At 46.2% G+C, this 25,493-nt stretch overlaps 1 protein-coding gene across 1 annotated transcript in view; it reads right to left on the reverse strand.

Moving 5' to 3' along the window:
- Aknad1 (AKNA domain containing 1) overlaps positions 1-23,232 on the reverse strand; it is a 38,270-nt gene extending 15,038 nt beyond the window's left edge. The window contains exons 1-7 of the mRNA XM_032896657.1: positions 23,173-23,232; positions 21,723-21,805; positions 18,233-19,304; positions 14,588-14,627; positions 14,279-14,424; positions 13,775-13,837; positions 4,775-4,893 (exon numbers count right to left, since the gene is read on the reverse strand). Coding sequence (XP_032752548.1) covers positions 4,775-4,893; positions 13,775-13,837; positions 14,279-14,424; positions 14,588-14,627; positions 18,233-19,204 — 1,340 coding nt within the window. The 5' untranslated portion in view covers positions 19,205-19,304; positions 21,723-21,805; positions 23,173-23,232. The remainder of the gene's footprint in view (positions 1-4,774; positions 4,894-13,774; positions 13,838-14,278; positions 14,425-14,587; positions 14,628-18,232; positions 19,305-21,722; positions 21,806-23,172) is intronic.
- Positions 23,233-25,493: the final 2,261 nt, after the last annotated feature.

The following is a 25,493-nucleotide window of genomic DNA, read 5'->3' on the forward strand; positions in this document are numbered from 1 at the left end:
TCAACTGCACTCCAGATTTCAAAGTATATTTGAAGGAAGAAGGAAGCTTCCTTTTCATCAACCAGGCCAGGAGAGGTTCTGTCCACAGTGAGACGTCAGAGCTAAGGAGGAGCTCACAAGGACGCCAGGAGCCCCCGCTCCTTCCTCAGGTCCCCCTGGGCTCCTCCTCTTGTCCGTAAGAGTTGCCTGGCAATTGTCTCTGGTCCTGATGTGGCCAGGTCATCCAAGTCTGAGCTGTGTGCTGAACTGCATGTTTTGTGGCCCAGGTGAATCCAGTGAGAGTGGATTCCAGCTAAACCAAGCCGCTGGCAGCTACTGAAGCCTGGGCCAAGGGGCTGGGCCCTCACCTTGAAAATCTGCCATTGCTGGTTCTTTACCTCAGAGAGCATCAAAATCCTTGAAGTTTTTAAAATGACGAACACACCTTACCCCACCTACCGTGCCAGCACTGCTAGGAGGGGCTAGTTCTGTAGGAGCCATGCTTGGAAGTCTCCCTGTCTTCTGATGAGCGTTTCCCTAAGGCAGCATACGCCCGAGCATGCGCAGCAGGATCCTCGGTTGAACATTGGCCAACTTGGGTCTTTCTCTGCTCTCCGTGGTGAGCAAAGTCTTTCCTGGGGCTGGGGAGATGGCTCAGTGGGTAAGAATACTTCCCATTCAAACATGAGGATCTGAGCTTGGATCCCCAAACCCCTACCATATGCATGGCATGGCTACAGGTGTCTGTATCCCTAGTATTTACAGGTGTGTGTTTGTCTGTCTGTCTGTGTGTATGTGTGTCCGTCTGTCTGTGGGTCTGTGTGTGTGTATGTGTATGTGTGTCTATCTGTCTGTCTGTGGGTCTGTATGTGTGTGTCTGTCTGTGGGTCTGTATGTGTGTCTGTCTGTGGGTCTGTATGTGTGTGTGTCTGTCTGTGGGTCTGAATGTGTGTGTCTGTCTGTGGGTCTGTATGTGTGTGTGTGTGTGTATGTGTGTGTGTGTGGGTGGGTCTGTATGTGTGTGTGTGTATGTGTGTGTGTATCTGTCTGTGTGTCTGTATGTGTGTGTGTATGTGTGTGTGTGTATGTGTGTGTGTGTGTGTGTCACATGCCACAGCACATGTGTGTGGGTCAGAAGACATGCTGCAGGTGTCCCTCCCCACCCTCCACCCTGCAGAGACAGGCCCCTCTTGTTCCTGTGGATGTTGTGTGTAGTCCAGGCTAGCTGGCCAGCCCAGGCCACTCTCCTGTCTCTGCTTCCCATCTCTCTGTAGGAAAGTCACTACATCTGTCCTTTGACATGGGTTCCAGGGATCAAACTTGAGTCGCCAGGTTTACACACTTAGCACTTTTACCCACTGAGCTATCTCTGAGCCTCCAGAAGATAAGTTTTAAAGCAGTGTGACCACTAGCTACTCCAGCCCAAAGCTGATTTTGGTTTTTGGCTTTCCAAAGAAACATATTCATAGTGAATTAATACAAGATGTAGGGGCTACCTGTATCCTAAATGCTGGAAACACACTTAAACACTGTAAACACATACAACAACAGCACAATGGGCTGAAGCCCCTGCCATGTAGTTTGACCGTGGCCCTACTCTTCATATAAACAGAACATAAGGGTCCCTTTTCCTCCATTATAAACAGCGTTGATCCAAGCATTACTGACCATGTAGGTTTTTCCACATTCTGAATTACTTCCCGAGGAAACATCTGGGCCAAAGGTTCTGAATGTGTTTGTGTGATGACACATTTGCCAGATTGCTCTCTACACGTTTCTCGGTTGGATCACACAGCTGCCAACGGCGTGGGCGGCTCGGCTTGGCCACACGTTTCTCATACCAAGAATTATCACTGGAAAGTGTTTTTGCTCATTTAACGTGGGGGTGGGGGAGCAGTGTTGCTTAGCGTCTTTCCTAGTGTCAAAGGTGAATGCTTTCCTTAGGGTCACTTTTTGGTTTTCTTTCCAACTTACAACCTTTTAGTTCACATCCTATTTGCTCATTCATTTTCTTTTGAAGGGCTTCAGTTTTGTTATTTTTTTTCCTTTGTGGCGACAACTACAGTGTTTGATTTCCCACTGCGTTTCCAGATGCTTCTCAGATAGCCTTCTCTGTGACTCTGCACTCCAGCTCCCACACCTCCACTCTAGTGATAAATACAACTGACACAGAGAACATCTTAGGGTCGTCACAGAAGGGAGAATCGCTGAGCTGTGATTGCCCCTTTACTGCGCGACTCCTGAGCTCTTGATCCCAATTGTGCTTTCTTTGTCAGAGCACTGAACAGAATAACGATTTCCACACCAGTGTTACACGCTCTTCCTATTTTCTGAACCATCTGTCTTTAAAAAAATAACAGGCTTTGGTGCTACAAATGTAGTTACAGGGTTGGTGTCCAAGAGAAATTGTGAACAGCCAATAAACAAATGAACACTGGTGAATTTCACAGTCAAAAAAACGAACAGGGAGAGACCAGGTTTTACTTCCAGCTGAGCAAAGGTTAGGAAGAAAAGACTGTTGGGTGGACTGAGGTAAGAAGGCGGGCATTCCCGTGTAGGGCTGAGTCCTGCACGTGGTCCCTACCTGCTTCATGAGAAGGTTCTGTGTGCACTGGGATCCTTCCCGTGCAATGCTAACTAAGATGTGATTCTAAGAAACTAGTCAACCCTGGACCTAAGCTTGCAAGCGACATGACGCTACCTGACAAAAGCCATGTGATGTGAAGGGCACTTTCAGAGGGGAAAGGCTGCACACCACAGACTTGACTTTTCTCAGGGAAATTTTTGAGAAAAGTTCTTACTATATATCCCTAGCTGGCTCAGAACTCACTGTGCACACCAAACTTACAGCAATCCTCCTGCCTCACTTTCCAAGTGTTAGGATTACGGGAATACGTTACCCTTCCTGGCTGGGATTTTTCTCTATACTTTTCCACTTTCTGATTATTTCTGTAATAGGTACATTATTAATTTGTTTGTTGTTTTTTTGAGACAGGCTGTTCCATGAAGCCTAGGCTAGTCTTGATCTCCTGATCCTCCTGCCTCTACCTCCCAAATGTTGGGCTTGTATACATGCACTACCACACCCGGGTCTCATATTTATAATTTTGAAAAGAATGTTTTTCCCTCCCATCTCTCTCTCTCCTTTCTTTTATTACCATTACACTTACAGAGGCATCTCTGCACTTAACATTTAAACTACATTGACCGTAGCAGGATGGAGGTGCCCTCCAACCATTTGGGAGACCTTGATTTTATTTTCTGTCATTTGTCCCACGTATGCCTCACCTTTCTAAAGTATTTCTCCTCAGCAAAAAGTCTTTTCAAACTCAGGCTCCCGATCAACACAATTATTGCATTATTATTATTATTATTATTATTATTATTATTTTATTTTCTGCCCGTTATAATTAGTGCTGGTTGCAAATTACAGTCCTATGGGAAGAGGGACTCTAATCTGAGAAGATGCCTCCATCAGACTGGTCGGTAGGCAAGCTGGTAGACCATTTTCTTGATTAATGATTGATGTGGGAGGGCCCAGCCCACTTGGGACGGTGCCATCTCTGGGAAGGTGGTCCTGGGTGAGACATATATATACATATATATATATATATGTATATATATATATATGTGTGTGTGTGTGTGTGTGTGTGTGTGTGTATGGTATGCTGGGTAGCCCACGAGGAGCAAGCCAGTAAGCAGCATTCTTCCATGGTCTCTGCATCTGCTCCTGCCCTTACTTCCCTCGATGATGGACTGCAGTCTGTGAGGTGAAACAAGCCCTCCCCTCCTCCTTGATTACGGTCTTTATCACAGCAATAGACATCCAACCACAATTCAGATCCAGGGTACTTACTTCATCCAGGAATTCCTGATTCATTCACAGGGAAGTGACCCCTAGACCTTTGCTATTCAAATGGCTATCTCCAGATGGGAACAATAAAATGAGGACCAGAGAACGTGGGAAGCCCTGGTCTAGGTCCAGGTACCCCCCAAGTTCCTCCAGAACTGAAAGGGTGGGGAACACCTATAGCTGCAGTGCTACCTCAGGTTGCCCACAAGGTCTAGAGCCTGGGGCAGAGGTAGTGGGAACTGAATCTAGAATTCTGAGGCCCTGGGGTCATTGCCTAGCCAAGTCATGCACAGGGTTTTGGGATTTGAGGGTTTAAGCACTGGGGTTGAACCCAGGCCGTTGCATGCTAACTCTGTGCTTCACTCCTAAATCACACCCCCAGTCTTTTCCACTTGTTAAAAATCCTGAATCAGGTGCTCATGAAGTTGCCCTGGCTGGCCGGAAACTCATACTGCAAACTGGGTAGGCCTTGGATTTGGGGCCCATCTGCTTCGGCCTCCAGAGCAGCTAGAATTGCAGGCATGCACCATGGCAACAGAAAGTTTCCAGGTGACACTTGAGGGACCACAGCAGCCTAATGGCCGTTCGAGCTGTCTAATTCTGGGCAGCTACCACCATACTTGACCTATTTCCTATGGGCCTTTTTGTTTTTGTTTTTGTTTTTGGTTTCAATAAAAAGGAAGAAAAGTCAGTGTGCATGTTAACAATTCTGAATTTTCTTCTCCAGCTGGTGGAAGGCCCATGGGAATTTAATTCAGTGCGCCTCGACCCATGGAAGGAGCCACATTGTGTGAGTGTCCTGCAGCTACTCGACCATTGTCATTCTTTGCTGTGTGGCACTCTCACCCTCTGCCTCTGGCCTGTGTGGCCAGATGTAGGCAGACCCCCACCCTTACCCCATCATATGTCAGGCTTGATACCAAGTGGCGGGGGAGGACTCACATCTTTGGGGTCAGCTCACTGAGCTCCTTGGAGGTGGCCTCTCCCCTTGGCAGCCCTTTCACCTCACGTCCTTGTGAGACCCAGGGCTCTGGAAGACAGCCAACATGTTCCTTGGTCATCTGCACAAACACACAGAAGGACCCATTAGGCAGAGAATGACTCAATGAAGTCTGAACCTAAACACTTCAGGTGCTTTTACTTCCTGACGCTTGCCCTAGACTCTTCACCTAGCTGGGGTCTCACTCCCCTCAGGATTTAGTTTAAATGTCCCTGGCCACCATCTGTCCCTTAGGACGCTGGCCTCCCACGCTTAGCTTTGGTCATATCCCATTACTTAATAGGCATGACAAGCTAACACCCAATATGCTTACTCAGATTCCTGCCCTGTTTTAAGTACCTTTCATACATTAACTCATTTAAATGTGCTAACAACCCTGCCAGGCAGGCACTATTATCCCCATTTTCCAGAGGAAGAAACTGAGGCTTAGAAAGGTTGCATAACTGGCCCACAAAGCAGATAAATGATGGAATGGATATTTGAACTGAGTTGGTCCGGCTTCAGAGTCGTGCAGAACGTACTTATTATCATTACCCCTTGAAGCCCTTTATCATCCTGCCATTCTGATTCCGTTTGCTAAGTATGACTTCCTCACAGAGGCAGACCCATCTCCATGACAGGTGATTTTTGGTCCTATCCTATATTCATAGAAAAGTGCCTAGCATTCACCAATCACTGCTATAAGAATGGATAAACTACTTCATGCACGGTGTTATCAGTAGACTCTCTCTTAGGGCTACACATTGGGCTTGCGGGCGTCATCACTTCATAACAGTTGCTGAGAACAAAGTTGTCAAGGCAAATCCAGGCTTGTTGGGCAATGGCTGGGCTTACTCAGACTCCCTCCCACTGCCCTAAAGTTAACTCAAGTTCAGGCCCAGCAGGGTACCATGCCAGCATCTCGTGGAGCGCCAAGATACGAGCTTCCGATATGCAGTCCTCACATCATGTCTGGTATTCAGGATAAAGCTGGACTCGGGCTAACAGTCTACAAAGCTGGGGCAAGGAAGCCTGCTCAGTACTAGGGGCACAGAGATAGCAACCTTTGAAGCTGGGCTTTGGATAAGTGAGGCTTTGCCAGGGAGCAGGGGCCTGAGGAAGCAGACATACTTCCATGCAGGATTTATGTTTACGTGATGTCTTGGCTTTAGCCAATAAAAGTCCCATTCAGATTTCGAATCTCCACTTCAGGCCGGGTCTTCAATACCGTAGGGAACTGAAGAGAACTGAAGGCAGCGATTTGCCTGACTCAGTTTCTCTGAATGTTAATGGAGACTGAGTCATGCTGACAGTCGAGGCTACAAAGACAAAAGGCTCCATTGGGTGTGGTAGCTCACTTAAGTCTGCAGTCCCCGCACTCTGCAAGTGTGAAGATATCCTCGTCTTTGTGCTAAATTCTAGGACAGCCCGGACTACACAGTAAGACCCTGTCGTTAAAGATTTTTTTTTGAACAAGGATTGGGAGGATGCTCGGCCGATAAAGTGCATGCGGTGTAAAACCTAAAATCCAAAAATCCACTGGTGGCTGATTCTCAACCTTGTGCAGGAAATGCAAAAGAACTGGGAGACAGAATATGGAGATGACCCAGAGGGCAGCTTCACTTTACTGAGCTTGCCTTTTTTATTTAAAAGAGGGAGCATAGGGGTTGGAGAGCTGGCTCAGCAGTTAAGAGCACTAGCTGCTCTCACAGAGGAACTGAGTCTGAATTGATTCCCAGCACCCACATAACTTGGTTCGTCTTAACTCCGGCTCCAAGGAGATCCTATGCCTCTGGCCTCCCAGGGTACCTGCAATCAAGTACACATATCCACACAGACATGTCCACATAACTAAAAATAACTTTTTAAAGAGGGAATATAATGTTATAAAGAGGAAGCAGCTTGCCCAGGCGTCATCCATGAGAGTTTTGTGATTCATCCCACCCAGCCAGCTCTTCAGTGGTTTGTCATTTTGAACTGCAGCGTTGGATCCTAAGCTAATGAAGTCTTTCAAAAATTAACACTTGAAATAGCTTCCAATCCTGAGAAGCTGGCTCCATTTTAAACGATATGACTCACGAAGCTTTGGCAAGCCGAGAAGGATCAAAACAGAATCCGGCATGTCCCTGAGTTGGGAGTCTATGTGTGCATACACAGCCTTCCTCCTGGTGCCATGTTAGGCTGTTGGCAGCTGTATTACCTCATCTGAGGCTGAAGAGGATAGGAATGCTACAATTTCTGGGAAGACTGTCGAGCCTCCAGGAAGAGAGGGGCCCTAGTACACTGCGTGTGTCAGCTTTCCCTTCAATGTATTGTAGCAACATCTCCAACTTGAAAATGTCACCTTCCACCGCTCTGAGTAGACAAAAACAAACAGGTGTCTTCTGGGCTGTACAGTCAGCCTTCCAACCTGGGACACCAGCTCATCAATGGGACCCTGGGCTGTGCTATTGATGGCATGATGGAAACGATACATCTATCTGCCCTGAGTGGCATCCTGTTTAGAGTTTCATCCCAGTGCTCCAGGCACTAATCCTCACTCACTGCTTCCAACATCTCTGCTCTACGGCATGATAGACCTAGTGCTTCCCTGGATCTGATGATGTCAAGATCCCTCAGGGTTGCTTTACCACCACCACCACCACCACCACCACCACCATCATCATCACGACCACTACCACCATCACAACCTCCACCATCACCACCACCACCACCATCACAACCTCCACCACCACCACCTCCACCATCACCACCTCCACCATCACCACCACCACCACCACCATCATCATCATCATCATCATCATCATCATCATCATCATCACTGTTATTTGTATGTGTGTGTTTCTGTGGCTGTGTCCAAGTGTGCCACAGCACTTGTGTGGAGGTCAAAGGACAACTTGTGGGAGCTGGTTCTCTCTATCTGCAGGTTCCAGGTTATACCCTTAGGCCGTCAGGCTTGACAACATACGCCTTTACATGCTGAGTCATCTGGCCAGCTGCTAAGGAGGATGTTCGTTCCTTGAGTTCAACGCCAAGTCTTTCTGATGAGTTGTTGAAAGGGACCCCAGTTTTGCACTGAGGACCAAACCCAAGTGAGCCTCAGTGGAAGTGGTTCTCAGTGAGCCACACCCTCCCCCCTACTCTCACAGTTCTAAAAGCTGGGATTCTGAGGAAAGAATTATTACATAAACATTATAGGAGGGTAGATAAAAATCTACAATCTAATTAACGAGTCTTTTATTAATCTCTGTACGTATTTATATAAAGTAATATTTTATCCAACACTCATCTAAATAACTTTGGATTAAGTTGGAAATAGAAAATGGGAGTCAGAGCTGGCAAGATGGCACAACAGGTAAAGGTACTTGCTATGCAAGCCTGGCGACTTGAGTCACTGAGTGAAAAGCTAGATGCCCGTGACGACTCACAGCTGTAATCCCAGAACACTGGAACACCTGCGGAGAGACGGGAGCATCATCCAGAGCCTTCAGACCAAGGAGCCTGGCACAGACATGGACTCACCCAAGGAGGAGGAGAAAGCCAACACCCAAAAGTTGCCCTCTGACCTCCATGTGCATGCCATGACACTCATGTATGGACATTCACACACGCGCACGCGCACACACACACACACACACACACACACACACACACACACTCTTAAAAAAAATGAAAAATGGAGACCAGAAGAGGCCATAACTTCGGAACAAGAAGTGAAGGTGATGACAGTTCAGGGGTAAAGTGCTTGCCTAGGAAATCAGTCACTTTTCTGGGGCTGGGATAAAATACCTGACCAAGACAACTTACAGAAGGAATGGTTTACTTGGGCTTACGTTTCCACAGGGATAGAGTCCGTCATGGGGGCAAACAGCAAGTGTGGTAGCCAGAGCATGAACAACAACAAGAAGGGAACCAGGGATAACATGAATCTTAAACTCTCAAAGCCTGCCTCTAGGGACACACTTCCTCCAGCAAGGCTGCACCCCCTAAATCTCCCCAGAGAAACAGAGCCACCCTCTGGGGACCAAGTGCTCAAATATGTGACCTGTGGAGGACATTCTATTCCAGCCATCACACGTAGCCTACACAAGGCCAGAGGCAAGCCCCGGTGGGAATAACAACCAAGATGGAGAGCAGCCCCCCAGGTGGTGTAAAGTAGGGGGCTCGAGGACACGCCTGGACAATAGATGGTAACTGAAGGGAAAAGGGACAAGGAGACATAGGGAATAAATTCTGGGGGAAGTTCATGACGTTTCTGTAAAGTGGAAGACAAGATTGTATTCTGGAAATATCAGGGAAAGGGATTTATGCAGGTAGACGCAGGTCTTGACTCCAGATTCTTCTGATAATGTGTAAAAAATGCTAACACATTGTATTTATCCTAATGAGCAAGAAACATCAGAGCCTAAAGTTATTTTTGCATATTAATTTGTGTGTACGTGTGTGTGTGTGTGCGTGTGCATGTGTGTGATGTGTGTTGCTAGGACTTTGTAAATGCTAGGTTACTAGGTGCACTGTCACTGAGAAACCTTCTGTTTTTCAAATGTATTTATGCATCTCTTTACTTGAGATGATGCCTCATGTAGCCCAGGCTGGCCCGAAATTCACGGAATAGCTGAGGATGACCTTGAACTGCTAAGCCTTTTGTTTCTGTCTCCCAGTGCATGCAACTGTAGCTGCTCCATTTTGACTTTGAGATGGGATCTTATGTAGCTCAGCCTGACCTTGAACTCACTATGTAGCTAAAGCTGGCTTTGAACTCTGGATCCCCTGTCTCCCTCTCCTGGGTGCTGAGATTGCAGGTGTGCAACAACACCACACCTGGCTTCAACGGTAACATGGTTTTAATAAAGGTGCATGGGATTACTCAACAGGTTTGCCGATTTCTTGTCCTTGCAGAGAGACGTCACCCACATTAGCCATTGGGTGGATCCTAGATGATTCTGTACTCTGCAAGACCCTGAAGTTTCATAGGCTGCCACTCCTTGCCCTGTTAGCTCACAGAAGACTGAAAGCTCCTCTTGAGCTATCGGTCCTTCTTTGTCCTGATGTGGCTTCAAGTAAGTGTGGGGAGAGACTTGGTCCCTCCCTTAGCCCAGCGAGAGCGCTTCTCCCGTATATGGGATATAATTGCAGTTCAAACTCTTTTGATTTATATTCATGCCAGACACAGTGTGGTTGTAGCTAGGATATAAATAAACATTGTATAACTTTGGTCTCAATGTGGACGGAGGCCTGTCTTGAAAATGGCTGCCAAAATGAGTGATTCCTTGGAAAACAAATATACTTACTCTCTTATATATAGAAAAAGAGCCTCTGGGGGGAAAACCAACACTAAACTAATTGCTACTGGCTAATTACGTAATATTGACCTAAGGTAGACAGCATTCATTTATTTTTCTAAAAACTGAAATGAGGCCTCAGGGAAAAAATTACCTCAGGATGCTGTTTCCAAACAAGAATTGTTAAAATATTTTGGCACCGAGATTTCCTGTTAAAATCTTGTGAGTGGAAAGAGCTGGACTTGACACATATTAAACCTACTCAATGGATTCTTTTAATTCGTACCAGGAGGTTAAAGAAAGCAAACCCAGCCTGGAGTTCTGCACTGAGCTTTAAAATCATGTGGAGTGAAGAGAGAAGAGAATGACTCCTTTAAAATGGAAAGTTCACGTGAGTGTGAATCCAAGTATCTACTGTGGCAACGAAGGCCATTGTTTAACTTGAAGCTTTACGTTTCTTTTGTCAGGATCTCTGGGTCCCTCACCCGGAGTCTAAGCCGTCTACTGAATGGCTATCCCATTTGCATCGTGGAAAGTTGAAAACTTAAAAGTCAAGTTACCTCAAGTCAGTACTGTGTACCCTCAATAGATCGTAGCTGCTGATACTGCAAATTCCTAATGATATAGAAGTCACTAGGCATTGTGTCACACACCTTTAATCCCAGAACTTTGGAGGCAGAGGCAGAAAGATCTCTGTGAGTTCAAAGTCAGCCTTATCTTTAAAAAAACAATACTAAAAATGAACAAACATGGCTCTGGAAACTTACGGATGATTAGATATACATGTGGCTGACCTGGTGAGTGTTTTCCATTTTCTCCCTATAGCTGCCCTCTGTCTTTCTCTGCAGAAGGCCGGCCCTGGCTCCATTACACCATCAGGAGCCTTCTACTCTGGCTTCGGTTGGTTTTTGTCAATAGAAGATAGCAGCAGGAGAGAGGAGCTGGGGAGAGTCCTGACTTCTCTGATTGTCCCATTCGTGTGCCATCACACATTGGCTACATCCTTCTACTGAAAGTCACAGGAGTCCTCAGCTACTCCTGCAGCTGCAGCTCCTCCCTCAGGCCCAGGGGTGAAGCAGCTCTCTCTCAACGAGGGGCAAGGTAGAGTTCTCGGTGAGCATGAATGTCCAAGAGAAGAAGAACCAGACACCGAGAGCCACAGGTAAAAAGTGAGGGCTAGCCGTTGGGAGCGGGAGGCAGGAAAATGGCAGTGAAAGCTAGGAGAGGAGATGAGGTGGTCAAAATAAAGAGGGTGAGAAAACAAGAAAGCAGGCATGGTGGTGCACACTCATGATGCTCCATACATGGAGGCAGAGACAGGAGAATCATTTTAAGTTCAAGTGCAGACTGGTCAATACAATGGGTTCTAAGCTAACCCATTAGCATGCACACACACACACACACACACACACACACACACACACACACACACACACACACAGACCCAGTCTGGAAGGTCAAAGGGCTCTAGGTATCTAAACCACAGTTCAGAAGACAGGGTTTATCTCATTCAATTCTGTAACAGCACCGAGGTGAAGGACATGCTATACTGTATCTAAGATTATATATTTAAAGTCCGAATGTCTTCCACTGTGTGGTACTAAGAAGGTTGGTTTTAGCTGCATCTAGCTCTCCTTCCAACACTGAATGCTGTGGGCCTGTAACTCTCAGACCACAAACCGACCGACACCTATCAGTCTAAAAGGCCATCTAGCCTGTACGATAAGAAAGAAGCGTCTCGAACTGTGGCCCCTGAAAGCCCGAGACTCAGACCAGTTCCGCTTTGCTGAGCCCTTTAAAAGTCTGCCTTGTCCATTTGCACCCTGCCCCTTGTCAATCATTTACTCTGCGGCTCCTGTGCTCTGGCTTCTAGTTCTGGTTTTCAAGATTGGCGAGGGCCCTTAGGATATCTCGCTGCTGAACCCATCTGTATGTTCCTGTCTTTTCTTGAGCATGTGATGCTGTGTTACCCATTTCCTGCCTCTCAAAACTCCCTTGGAGTCCTTCCACTTCAGTCCCCTTTGTGGGTTTCTGTTTTCCTGTTGACTGGGCCTCCATCCTTGACTCTCTCCATGTATCGCCCTGAGACTGGCTGGGGCGTCTCACCCACACCAGAACTTCAAACCACAGCTCTGCCTAAGTGTCAGTTCTGACCCAAATGCTGCCCAAGGTCAGGACATTGCTCTGACTTCCTGAAGCTAGACCTCCTCATTTGCCGGTCCTCAGGGGGACCTCAAACTCAATGTCCTAAGCTATCCTTGATGCCCCGCCTCTTCCTGCTTTCCATGCCCTTTCTGAACTGGATTCTCTACTTTGATTTCTGACTTCAGTTTTCCAACCCAGGACTCTCTACCTATCCACACCTCATTTTCTTGATTCCATTCCTTTAAGTCTATCACCCCCTGTCCATCCTCCAGACCCTTACAACTTGCCTGGTGTTGTTTCTTATCAGTCCTTGCCTACAGTCTCAGCCCCATGGCGCTTGCTACCCCTTGGCTTCAATTTCTGTTGCTGCACCATCAAACTCAGGATGAAATCCAAGCCCCTTTCGTGACATGGCCCCTGCCTGTTCCTCTGGTCTCCACGTGCACTGTGAGCCCTATGCCTGGTGTGTCCTCACACTAGTTGTATACAGCCTTTGTGCTGTTTCATGTGCTGTTCCTTTCTGGCCTGGAAGATTCCTGCTCCCTATCCTGCCAGCACGCTGCTTCTCCTGTAGGACTCTCCAGAGCATCCAGTGTCTCCCCTCAATGGCAAACAATGAACTCCTGCTGGCCGTGCATCAGCTCTCACCCCTGAAGCTGCAGGTTAATGAGTTGTTCACCAATCTGTTCCTAGTAGAATAAGAGACACTCGCGAAGGAGGTGTTTCCCCAAATCTCTGGTGCCGGGGCCAGGCATTAAAAAATGCTTGATAAGTGTTTTCTGGATGAACAGAGCAGTTAATCAAGGTGGTGAGCAAATGGAGGATGGATCGCTTAATTAATGCGATGAGTGAATAATCACTGGGTTTGGCCCGTAGTGTGGGGATTCTGCACACAGTTTGCCCTGAATCTTGCTCAAGCCTTCACTGGGTCTTCTGGCTGCTCCCAGTGCTGACCCTGTGGCCTGAACTCCGTCTTCCGCATCTTCAGCTCGTTTGTTTTGCCCGGTTTCCACCTTTGCCCCCCCTTGCTCTATCTCTGTCTCCTATGAGAGCACAGCTGTTCTGGTGACAACACGAATTAGTCATCCAATGGACTGTGATAACAAGCGAGGGTGTGAGAGTGTGGTAAAGGTTAGGGTCTGAAAGCCGTGCACTGAGTTTCATTGTTAAGCATTTCCAGAGTCTTAAGTCTCGAGCTGCCAGATACCAGCAACTTTTACAGTTGAAATCTATCTGGGCCCTCCGCTATGGACAGATTCACCATTTACAGCGGCTTTAATGTATTTTCTGGAACATTTCATGGTCTGGGGTTTATTATACAATGACTGGTGAGGTAAGAAATAGCTTCCTTGGGAAGAAAAGAAGGATAAATCCATCTAGAAGCAGAACTCTAAACCGTGTAGCTCCAGAAACCAAGATGGTTTTAATTTTCCTTCTCCGTTTCCTCCCCTACCACTGGGCAGACTATTCATGGGTGTGCATTTTCCCACTGGAATTTCCAAATAAAGATTTAAAAAGCCAGATTAAGTTCATTACCAGCCTTATGTCTCGCAAACAGCAGAGAGAGTTCTGTTTTATTCTTTTGGAAAATTCTTGTACCTGCAGTTAAAAAAAAAATGCAACATTTCATTCACAGAACAGCCTCTCCTGTTTGTTGTTTGTTGATGTTTCTAATGCTACTGACAAACAAGTTTGAAACAAGTTTGGGCCTAGTGAGACGATTCAGTGAGCAAAGGTAACTTTCAGCTAAGCTTGACGACCTGAGTCTGAATCCGCTCCTTCAAGCTGTCCTCGACCTTCTGTCTGGCTCTCTCTCTCAATACACTCTTTTTTTTAAACATTTATTTTATTTTATGTATGACGAGTACTCTGTAGCTGTCTTCAGACACCAGAAGAGGGCATCAGATCCCATTACAGATGGTTGCGGGCCACTATGTGGTTGCTGGGAATTGAACTCAGGACCTCTGGAAGAGCAGTCAGTGCTCTTAACCGCTGAGCCATCTCTCCAGCCCGCCCTAATATATTCTTAGTAAGGATTACCTTATTCTTCAGTTGCTCAGTCTGTTCTTCCAGTTTCTGGCACATCTGTTTTCCTTGGGAGATCTTTTGAAATATGTAAGAATTCGAGAAAGGATCTTTTGGAGGTGTCGGTGTCAAATTCAAGCACCCTTTCTCAGGTTCCAGTCCTACGAACAAAAAGGTTAAGTTTGGCTCCCACTCATTTCTTCTCTCCTCAGTTTTACTAAATGTTACAAATAGGAGTCTGTGACAATCAGCGCCATTTGGATTTTTTTTTCCTTAAAGTTTTTCAAAATGCTTCTCTGAATAAAAATAGTTTTAAGATACTACCTGTGAGAGGTTCTTGGCAGGTGTGTGTGGCAGGCTGCACCTGCAAAATTAAAGAGTAAGGAGGCATTGGTTTTGAGACTAATCAGCCACAGTGTTCACAATGCCTTGTGTCCTGTCACTGGGGCGGCAGCACAGTGCTCTGCTCCAAGCTGTGATTGCCGTGTGAACGTCACTGTGACACCGTGAGTGGCTGACACCGGAAATGGCTCATCACTATGAGCCTCAGATGTCTTGGTGGTAAGGTGGGGGATGATAGTGTATCTTATAGGGCTGCTGTCATGGATAATTGGGGTAGCCATCCAGCTGACATTATGATTGTGTTTCATGCTACATGGAGACTACTCCAACATGTCTCCTAGACATAATATGGTCCACAAGAGCAAGGGCCATTGTCAACCTTGGCACAGCTCTGTTGCTGGTGCTCTACTTAATCCAGACATGGCAGCCAGACCTACGGAATAATACCACATGCATTAAGTGCTAAATGTGTTGAGATGGTGGTGGCTCCTGCTGCTACTGGACAGAGTTAAACTCCTGATTGATTGATTCCCTTTTTAGGGTCTTACTGTTCTCGACTCCCAGCTGAGAAACATACCCACCAGAGAGACAATTGACCATGTTCAAAATCGACTATGACCAAGATGGATATCTCCAGTATAGAAAGATAAGAAACCTATTGGATCCAGTTCTCCAATTTAGTCTCATAGGACTTTGGTGTGGGGTGGGGAGCAGAAGCCTGGCCTGAAGCTCCTTGACAAATTCAAGCATTGCTAGGGAAACATGCGTGGACATCTGCTTTGCTCTCACAAAACCATGGGCCACCAAGAACTGGCTATGCATAAACACTCTCTTATAAGAAATTCTCTAAGACAGAAAACAGCCCAGTCAGGCCAGGTAGTCTGCTGTTTCCGTGTGTGTGTGTGTGTGTGTGTGTGTGTGTGTGTGTGTGTGTGTGTGTGTTGTGCTGGGTAGCATTGGGAATCTGCTCAAATCCTCAGTGTGTTCAGTTGGACTGGAAGGATGTTGTAGATGAGAGTAGAAATAGAAACACTCAAGACAGAGATATTCCACCCAGAATGACCATAACACAAGGTGTAAGAGGAAGACCATTCAGTTAAGTAACAAAGAATTAAACTTTTTCCTGTGCTTTTTTTAAAGATGAATTTACACAACTATTGAATCTTAAGTAATCAATGAGATCCAGAACCTCAACAGGAAGAGAAGTTAGGTATAGATGAGAAGACAGGAAAACAAAAGGGAGAAATAGTGTAGATCAGCCATGAAGAAACGTCATCCTAAATGGGCGCTAACATACTGTTTGAATTGTGGTAGCAAAGGGCTTAGTTTTATTTCATTGGGTGTGGATAACTGAGGGAATGATATGTGTGGATCACACGGCCAGGCTCTGGGAGGTAGCAATGGGAAAACTGAAGATAAGGTTCTTCAGAATTTACAGATCTGGCAGAAGACTCAAAGCAGGCTAAGATGATCTGAAAATAGAACCGCTATACAAGCCCAAATGTTCACCCCAAAACTCCAAGTCAGTGGCTCACAGAGGTACTTGTACATCAGAGTTTATTGCAATGTTGTTAACAATAGTTAAGTTACAGAACTAGCCTAGGTGTCTTGTGATGGTTTGAATGGCCCAGAAGGGTACATAGGGAGGGGCACTGTTGGGAGGTGTGGCCTTGCTGGAGTGGGTGTGGCCTTGCTGAAGGGAGTGTGTCCTATTCTCTTCCTACTGCCTGCAGATCAAGATGTAGAACTCTCCTCCATAGCCATGCCTGCTTGCCTGCTGCCATGCTCCCCACCACGATGATGATGGACTAAACCTCTGGACGTATGCCAGCCCCAATGAAATGTTCTCTTCAATAAGAGTTTCCATGGTCATGGGGTCTCTTCTCAGAAACTCTAATTCAGTGTCCAACAACAGAAATGGATAAAGAAAGCATGGATTACATATATAATGGATTTTTTGGCCATGAAGAAGGATTAAGTTATATCACTTGCAGTATGGGTAGAACTAGAGATAATCACATGAAGCAAACTCAGCCTCAGAAAGACAACTATCACGTTTTCTACAGATTTTATACAAATATGTAATGTCATATAATGCAGATCACAGAAAGTAGAAGTGGGGTGATCTAGGGAAAGGGGAAGGGAGAGTGGGAAGAAAGAGAAATTAGAGGGCATGTGTGGGAGTGGGCATGTGTGGGAGTGGGCATGTGTGGGGGTGGGCATGTGTGAGTGGGCATATGTGGGGGTGGGCATGTGTGGGGGTGGGCATGTGTGAGTGGGCATATGTGGGATGGGCATAGATGATGATGATGGTGGTGGTGGTGATGATGATGAAGTAGCAGCAGCTGATAAGTGAAGGCTTTGAGCTGGTAGTTCTGATGAGTTATGTGGCCTGAGGGAGATTTTAATGGAGCTATGTAAATGAATAATATTCTTTGATCAATCAGATTAGGCTGCTCTAAGACACGTGTGCTGGTGCATGCCTGTAGTCCCAATTTTTGGAGGTTAAGTTGGGAAGATCAGAGGTTCAAAGCCAACCTGGGCTACATGAGATTAATTTTTTTAAAAGAGCAAACAAAACACGGGTGTCCCCTGTGAAGGAGGAATCTGGAGAACTTGAGTCTGAGAGAGCCAGGCACTTGAAGAAGACTCTTAGGGAAAGACTGAGTTTAGAAGCCTAGATAAGGGCTGGAGAGATGGTTTGATGGTCAAGAGCACTGGCTGCTCTTCCGGAGGATCTGGGTTCAATTCTCTGTACCCACATCATGGCTTACAACCATCTGTAACTCCAGTTCCAGAGGACCTAATGCCCTCTGCAGGCACCAGATATGCATGTGGTACACATACGTGCAGCAAACACCTCCCCACATAAAGTAAAATAATAAAGATTAACATTAAAAAAAGAGCAGATAGGAGTTGGCGGGGAAATTAGTGGAGGAAACGGGAGGAGCTAAAAAAGGAAATGGGATAGACTCTATTATATGTGTGTGTGGAACTCTCAATAAAAGTAAATAAAAATTTAAAAAATTCTAGATCAAGTTAAGAAATATATTGGAGACTGGACATGGTGGCACATCCCTTTAATCCCAGCACTTGAGAAGCAGAGGCAAGAGAATCTCTGTGGGTTCAAGGCCAGCCTGGTTGTACATTTTGAGTTCCAGGTCAGGGCTGGGGATTTAGCTCAGTGGTAGAACGCTTGCCTAGCAAGCGCAGGGCCCTAGGTTCGGTCCTCAGCTCAAAAAAAAAAAAAAAAAAAAAAAAAAAAAAAAAAAAAACCTGAGTTCCAGGTTAGCCTGGACTACACAAAGGAACTCTGTCTCAAAAAAACAAAAACAAAAACAAAACCACCACCGATAAAAACCCAAACCAAAACTTAAAATAATAAAAAACAAAGAAGAAAGAAGGCTATTGGGAGACTTTTGAGGCCTTTGGGGTTGTATCCTCCTCTATATTTTTCTGAGCCTCTGATTCTTTTCATCAGGTCATCGCCAAGCGTCTGAGTGGTCGGTTCTCTTGCCCAGGATAACCCAGGGGCCTGCACCTCAGCACTACATGGAAGCTCCAGCTACAAGCCCACCCTGGGATGACCACCCTGGCTTAGGGTTGATGGGGACCATTCTCATTTACCTGTACTTGTTGCAAAGGTTCGGTAAATTTCCGTTTTTGCTCTGGTTGTTTTTCAACACGATTTGACCCAGACAGGGTTCCTGCATTATCTTGCACAACTGTTGATTTATTTCTCAACCTAAGAGAACAGCTGCCTCGGTTAGCTATTGTGAGTGGTTTATTAGTTACAATGTTCCTAGGGATCTTCACTTCCGGAGCAACCTTAGAAACATCTGGAAACTGGTAGTGCACTTGAGCCTGGCTGTATCTGAACCCGTTGCCTGAACTAGCTTTGTGAGCCAGCTGTCTCTGAGGCGTCTGCCTCAGGAAGCTTTTGTATTTATCACCTGGACCTTTAGTTCCGGTTAGAAGGCTCGGATCTTTCTGATGGCTGCTCTTCCCAGCAGTCACTAAGGGAGAGGTATTTTCCCTCTCTGTGCCAGGGGAGCAACAGGGTTTGCTGCTATTTGACGCACCCTTTTTTGGACTGGGCTGGCCAGTGACTTCTGGGGTTTGTTCTCTGGGGTAATAATTTTTTGCATAACGCGAAATGATATTTGTAAGAGCATCTGAGTCACCAAGACCCTCAGCATTCAAGGGCTCTGGGAGAGTTTCAGAGCCAGCGCCTTGACCCCTGAAGAATTGCTGTCTGGAGAGATGATGGAGTAAAGTGTCTGAGACGTGGGGCTTGGAGGTATCTTCTCTATCGGCTGGAACAGGAGGAGCCAAGGCGCACTGTTTATCGTTATCACGCCTGTTGCTGGCAACAGTCATCCTATCCCAAGTCTCGGGCAGAGCTGTGGGGAACGCCTCACGGGGAACAACTGCTTCCGCTTCCTGAGGGTCTTCTCCTGCCCGTGAGATAGGAAAGGTGTCATTTGTTAAGGTGAAGTTGTAAGACATGCATATCTTCATCTGAGAGAAGTCCCCATCATAAGGCAAGTCCTCCTGCTGTTTATAAGTCATATCTTCCGAAAAGTCAGCTTCGTCCATGATGGTGTGGGCTGATATCTGTGGTCCTCCGCTGTCTGGCCTTGGCTGCTCAAAATATGTTGTCTAGTTTTCATTGAATGTCTGCACTGTGTGTTCTATGCTGTAAGAAGAGAAAACAGCCTCATTAGTAAACATGTCAGAATCATGTAGGAAGCGGTGCCTAGTCTGGTTTCTTCCGAGGAACACAGCAGATGTTTTTCACTTAGAGTCATTCAGTTGCAAGCCTCAAAGCTCAGCCGAAGAATAAGTCATCCGAAAGGGAGTGATGGAAGGGTAGCCGTTTTTATCCACTAAGTCTAAGGAGGCGTGGCCTGCATTAATGACCACATCTTTATCTCTCCCCAGAGAGAGCAATAGTGCTTGGCATTTGTTCTCATCACTTCTCAGCCCTTTTAGTGAAGATCAAATGTGGAATTTTTTTCTTCCACGCCTCCCTAGCATCCCTAAGTCACATAATGCTGGAGGGTAGTTCAGCTCGGACATGGCCACGCCAAGTTTTCTATTCTGTTGCCTTTTGTAAAGTGGCATTTTATTTTCTAATTGACACATAATTGTAGATGTCTGTGGCACACAATGTGGTGTTTTATTATATGTATATAAAATAATGCCATTAAAAGACTACAGGGTCTCACTGTATAATTCCGACTCACTGTGTTAAATAGGTTGGCCTCGAACTCAGAGATCTGCCGGCTTCTGCCTCCCAGGTGGTAGGATTAAAGGTGTGCACCCCATGCTGGGCCTAAGTGTGACTTATTTATCACCTGAACTTGGATTTTTTTTTAAGTAAAATATTAGAAAATCTTCTCTTTTAGCTACTTTGAAATACTTATCACTGTTAAGTGCCTCATTGTGCAATAGAATGTCAGTAATACCAGGATGTATTCTTCTGAGCCTATCTTTCTAGCCATTGACGGGTCCTCCTGGTCCCTGTAATAATTCTGCCAACCATTGTTTTGCTCTTTGCTTCAATAAGCTCAGCGTGTGTGTGTGTGTGTGTGTGTGTGTGTGTGTGTGTGTGTGTGTGTCTGTCTGTCTGTCTGTCTGTCTGTCTGTCTGCCTGCCTGCTGCATGAGTATATGTTTGTGTGTGGTAATTCTTGTACATGTATGCATGTGCATATTCACGTAAAGGCCATAGGTCAACATCGGGAGTCTTCCTTACTTTCAATCTTGTTTTTTGAGACAGGGTCTCTCACGGAACCTGGTGCTTACAATTTGACTGGACAGGCTGGCCAATGAGACCCTCCTGTCTCTGTCTCCTTGCAGTGTACTACAAATGAGTATGTCTGGCTTCTTGCATGCGTGCGTCTTGCAGCCAGGTTCTTAAGCCATGCAGCAAGAGACTGCGCCATCTCCCGGCCTCAGATCAGCCTTTTCAGGTTGTACATATCAATGAGATGGAGTACTTGTCTTTCTGCACCCGGCTCTTTTCACCTCTCCTGTATCTCAGTGTTCCTCCCTCCCCCCTGCTATCTCCCAGTGGTTTCCTCTTATATTTCTTTTCTTTTTTTTTTTTTCTTTCTTTTTTTTTTTTTTTTTTTCCGGGGCTGGGGACCAAACCCCGGGCCTTGCGCTTGCTAGGAAAGCGCTCTACTACTGAGCTAAATCCCCAACCCCTCCTCTTATATTTCTTAAATGAGCATAGAACAGTGCTTTTCAACCTGTGGACCACAACCCCTTGGGGATTGCATATCCGATATTGATACTACAATTCATAACAGTAGCAAAATTACAGTTATGACAAATTACAGTAGCAACAAAAATAAAGGGATCGTCTAGCGTCACCACAACATGGGAAACTATATTAAAGGGTTGCAGCATTAGGAAGGAAAACCACTGCCATAGAAGGATTGACATACAGCCAGGGGAGGTCTTTTGACTATGTAGAAGACAGGCTGCAGCCAAACATCCCTCTTCTACTCAGACCCAGGAAGGAAGTTTGCCAGTGAGGCAAGTCCTTAGCAGCTGCCCCAGCCCAGGGGTGGTGGAGTGTCTTGGGGGTATTTTTGAAAATGGCCAGGACATAGCTGGTTGCCACTGGGTTCAAATCCTTTTTTGCTACAGAAAAGCCACAATATCCGTTTAGAAGCAAGCACTCTTCTTGTTGGTGAGCAGCACCTTACAAGTAATAAAAGCATCCCAGCTTTTAGGTAGGACGACGGGGGCTACCTCAGCCAGGTTCTGAGCTCTACTCACTCAGGACGGCCATAATCACTGCTGGCCCCACCCATCTGGTCGATGGGGTTTGGTGAACAGATCTTTGAGGTCCTTCTTCATCCAAATTTTTACGTCTAAGAACTTGTGATTTATTAGTTAACCTCAAAGGCTAAAATAATACGTTTGACAAAGAAAAATAATTGAAGAAAAAGCTCCTCAAGGAAAGAGGAACACAAACAGGCGTAGTTGCATGCCAGTGGTACAGAGGCCAGGCTTTAAAGAGTGAAGACTGCTCTGGAGAGGGGAGGAAGAGAAAATCGCCACAGGATTGCTTTAAGTTGTTTATAGAGACGAATGCTTACCACAGAGTGGAGAAGGCAGGCCTGTGTGAGCAGAGTTCCTGGTTATTCACACCCAAGTTGAAGGGGTAGAAAGAAAAGTTTCCCTGGAGAGATGAAGACACAGTGAGAAAGCTGTAGTCCACCCTGGATTTGGTTCCTACACCTCCACTCATTAACCGCATGACATCTAGAGAGTCAGTCCTCCCCTCCCTCCTCCTCCTCTACCTTTTCTGTTGTTCTGATGATAAGACATATAAGCCTGATGATAAGACATGATAAGATATATCCAGCTGGCCTCAAACTCCTGGGCTTAAGTGGTTCTTTTGCTTCAGCCTCCTGCTTGGTTTCTATTTTACTTTTTTAAAAAAGATTTATTATTTGTTTATTATATATAAGTACACTGTCTTCAGGCACACCAGAAGAGGGCATCAGTTCTCATTACAGATGGTTGTGAGCCACCATGTGGTTGCTGGGATTTGAACTCAGGACCTCTGGAAGAGCAGTCAGTGCTCTTAACCACTGAGCCATCTCTCCAGCCCTACCTCTAACTTTTATGAGTCTGGTTCTCTTCTGAAAAAGTAGGCATGAGAGTGCCCAGCTCACAGGCTTCTAGATGATGGCAGGACATGAGGCCTGTGAGGCATGTGACATGGAGTGAGTGCAGCCAGCACATAAATAAAAGATCAGCAGGTGTGGTGATGCACACCTTTAATCTCAGCAGGGGCAGGGGCAGGGGCAGGGGCAGGGGCAGGGGCTGGGGCAGGGGCAGGGGCAGGGGCAGGGGCAGGGGCAGGGGGCAGGGGCAGGGGCAGGGGCAGGGGCAGGGGCAGGGGCAGGGGCAGAAAGTTGAGAGGGGGAAGAGGGGCAGAGAGGCAGAGGTAGGCATGCATATCTCTGTGAGGCCAGATTGGTCTATACAGTGAGTTCCAGGCCAGCCAGGAATACTTAGACTCTAAAGATAGATAGATGGATAGATGGATAGACAGACAGACAGACAGACAGGGACAGATAGATGGCAAACAAATAAGAAAGATAAGGGATGAGGAGATGGCTCAGTAGATAAAGATGGTTGCCACCAAGCCCCATGTTCAACCCTTGAGAACCACATGAAGGAGGATTAAAAAGAAAACCTCCTGAAAGTTGTCCTCTGACCACCCCACACATGATACGGTACAACACACACACACACACACACACACACACACACACACACACACACACACACACACACACACACTTTGTCTAAAGCAAAGGGAAGACCTCACAAAGATAAGCCCAAGGTATTCTCTCATTACACACAGGGGAAAAGAAAAGAAAAACAAACAAAAAACAAAAACCAAAACAACAACAAAAAAAAAACAGCTTCAGAACTATTAGTGTCCCCATGTGTGCATCCAAACATGGCGAGGCCTTTTTCTAGGAAATAAAGTCACCCCATGCCCTTAGCTTTAGCATCACAATGAGCCCTTACAGATTGCTGGAAAGGCCTGGAACATCTTCCTGATAACACCCGGCTTAGTCTTGGAATCTGAAGGTGTCTTCTGAGAGATTCTGATCAGAACCCAACAGAACTTTTGGCGACACAGCTGTCCCCGCAGGTGACCAGAGCATTGTGTGCTCAGCTGCAGCTCATAGTCACTGTGCAGAACAGAGGGGCCCCAGTGCCCAGCCAGCCCTGAGCAGAGGGGTGCAAGTGCCCGCCATGCCAACAGCTCTTCCCAGTGTGGCTGATGACACCATACAATCCCAACGGGATGCTGAAGTGCTGACCTAAGGCCACTCCATTGCCTGTGTAGATGAGAGCAGGAGTAGCTGGATGCTGAGGAATCAATCAAAGAGCTATTCAGTCTTGGGGATGGGGAGCGCCTAGTGTGGCGGTAAAGGTTGGGCAGCCTTGTTTCCGCTGGTAGGCGGTATTTCTTCTCTTTACTTTACTAGGTGGGTTTAATGATAGCACAACTCCACATCGTGGAAGGACTGTTCTCATCATGGTTTTGTTTTGTTTTGTTTTAGTACCTGGGGTTTGAAGCAAGGGACTCGTGTGTGTTAGACAAGTATCCTACCACTAGGCTACCCCACAACCTTCAGAGCTGTGAATGGCTTTGAACTTCTGATTCTCCTTTGTCTTTGTTAGAGTTTCTATTATTATGGTAAAACATCCAAATTGCCTAAGAAAGGGTTTATCTCATCTTACAGCTCTGAGGTCACCCATTCCTCCATCACTGAGAAAGGGCAGGGCAGGAACCTGGTGGCAGGAAACAAGAGGCAGGAATTGAAACCGAGGCCATGGAGGAATACTGTTCTGACTTTCTTCTCATGACTTGTTCAGCCTGCTTTTTTTATAGCACCCAGGACCACCAGGGGTGGCACTGCTTAGTGATCTAGACTCTCTCCATCATTCATCAAGAAAATACACCACGGGCTGGCCCACAGGCCAGTCTGGCGGAGGCCTTTTTAAACAGGCTCCCTCTTCCAAAATGATTCCAGCTGTGTTGAGAGGGCATAAAATTAGACAGCTCAACTGACACCTTGTTAGCTTGACACACAAAAGCATCACTGGTAAACCATAACCTTTCCTTGTCCCAAGATGTCATATTAACCATAGTACAATATAAAATACATTCCAAACTTTAAATATCCCATGGTTTTTAAACATTCAAATGCTTTAGAAATTCAGTATTTTAAAACATCAGAAATATTTTTCAAAGTTCAAACCTCTCTAAAATATCCAGGTTCCAAAATATCCATATTCTTCTAAGAATTCCAAATTCCTAACTATGACCTCCCTATAATATTAAAGAAATTGGAGGGGCTGGGGATTTAGCTCAGTGGTAGAGCGCTTACCTAGGAAGCGCAAGGCCCTGGGTTCGGTTCCCAGCTCCGGAAAAAAAAAAAAAAAAAAAAAGAAATTGGTTAAATAGTTTCCTTCTAGTCTTCCTCCTCTTCCTTTTCCTCCTCTCCTTCCTCCTTCCCATCTTCTTTTCTCTTTCCCTCCCTACAGGGTTTCTCTGTGCAGCCCTGGCACTCTGTAGACCAGCCTGGCCTCAAAACTCAGAGATCCACCTGCCTCTGCCTCCCTAGTGCTGGGATTAAAAGCATGCGTCACCACTGTCCAGCTGGTTAAATAGTTTCTTTTTTTAAAGATATATTTATTTTATATACATGAGTACACTATAGCTGTCTTCAGATACACCAGAAGAAAACATTGGATTCACATTCCAGGGTGGTTGTGAGCCACCATGTGGATGCTTGGGAATTGAACTTAGGACCCCTGGAAGAGCAGTCAATGCTCTTAACCACTGAGCCATCTCTCCAGCCCTACATAGTTTCTTATACAAGAGAAAATTACCAAGGCATAGTCACAATCAAAGCAAAACCAAAGTTCAAGGGTATAAACAGGTTGGTGCTGTCTGGGATCCACTCATGGTCCTTGACTGAGACTCTGCTGCAACTGGCTGCACCTTAACCAGTACCCTCTCCTGAGCTCTCTTCAGAAACTCTGACCCTGCCTCAGTTGCTCTCCATGACCCCTTCGCATCTTCAAAGCCACTATCCCCAGTGACTTACACATTGCCACGTTGCTGCCAGCCTCCTCTGGACCACAGCTTCTGTGTGATGATGACTCTGAAGAAAATGCCCCCAGGTTTATACTCCTCAGTGATGCCCATCTAGTTCCTAATCACCACTAATTTCTCACTTCCAATTCACCAGCATCGACTCCCGGCAAAGCAAAGTTTCGTGTTGGCGGTTCTAGTCTCTTAATAGTCTCAGCCAGTTCTTCAGCCAGCTCAC

This window comes from Rattus rattus, chromosome 3 (assembly GCF_011064425.1).
Source record: "Rattus rattus isolate New Zealand chromosome 3, Rrattus_CSIRO_v1, whole genome shotgun sequence".
NCBI lineage: Eukaryota > Metazoa > Chordata > Mammalia > Rodentia > Muridae > Rattus > Rattus rattus.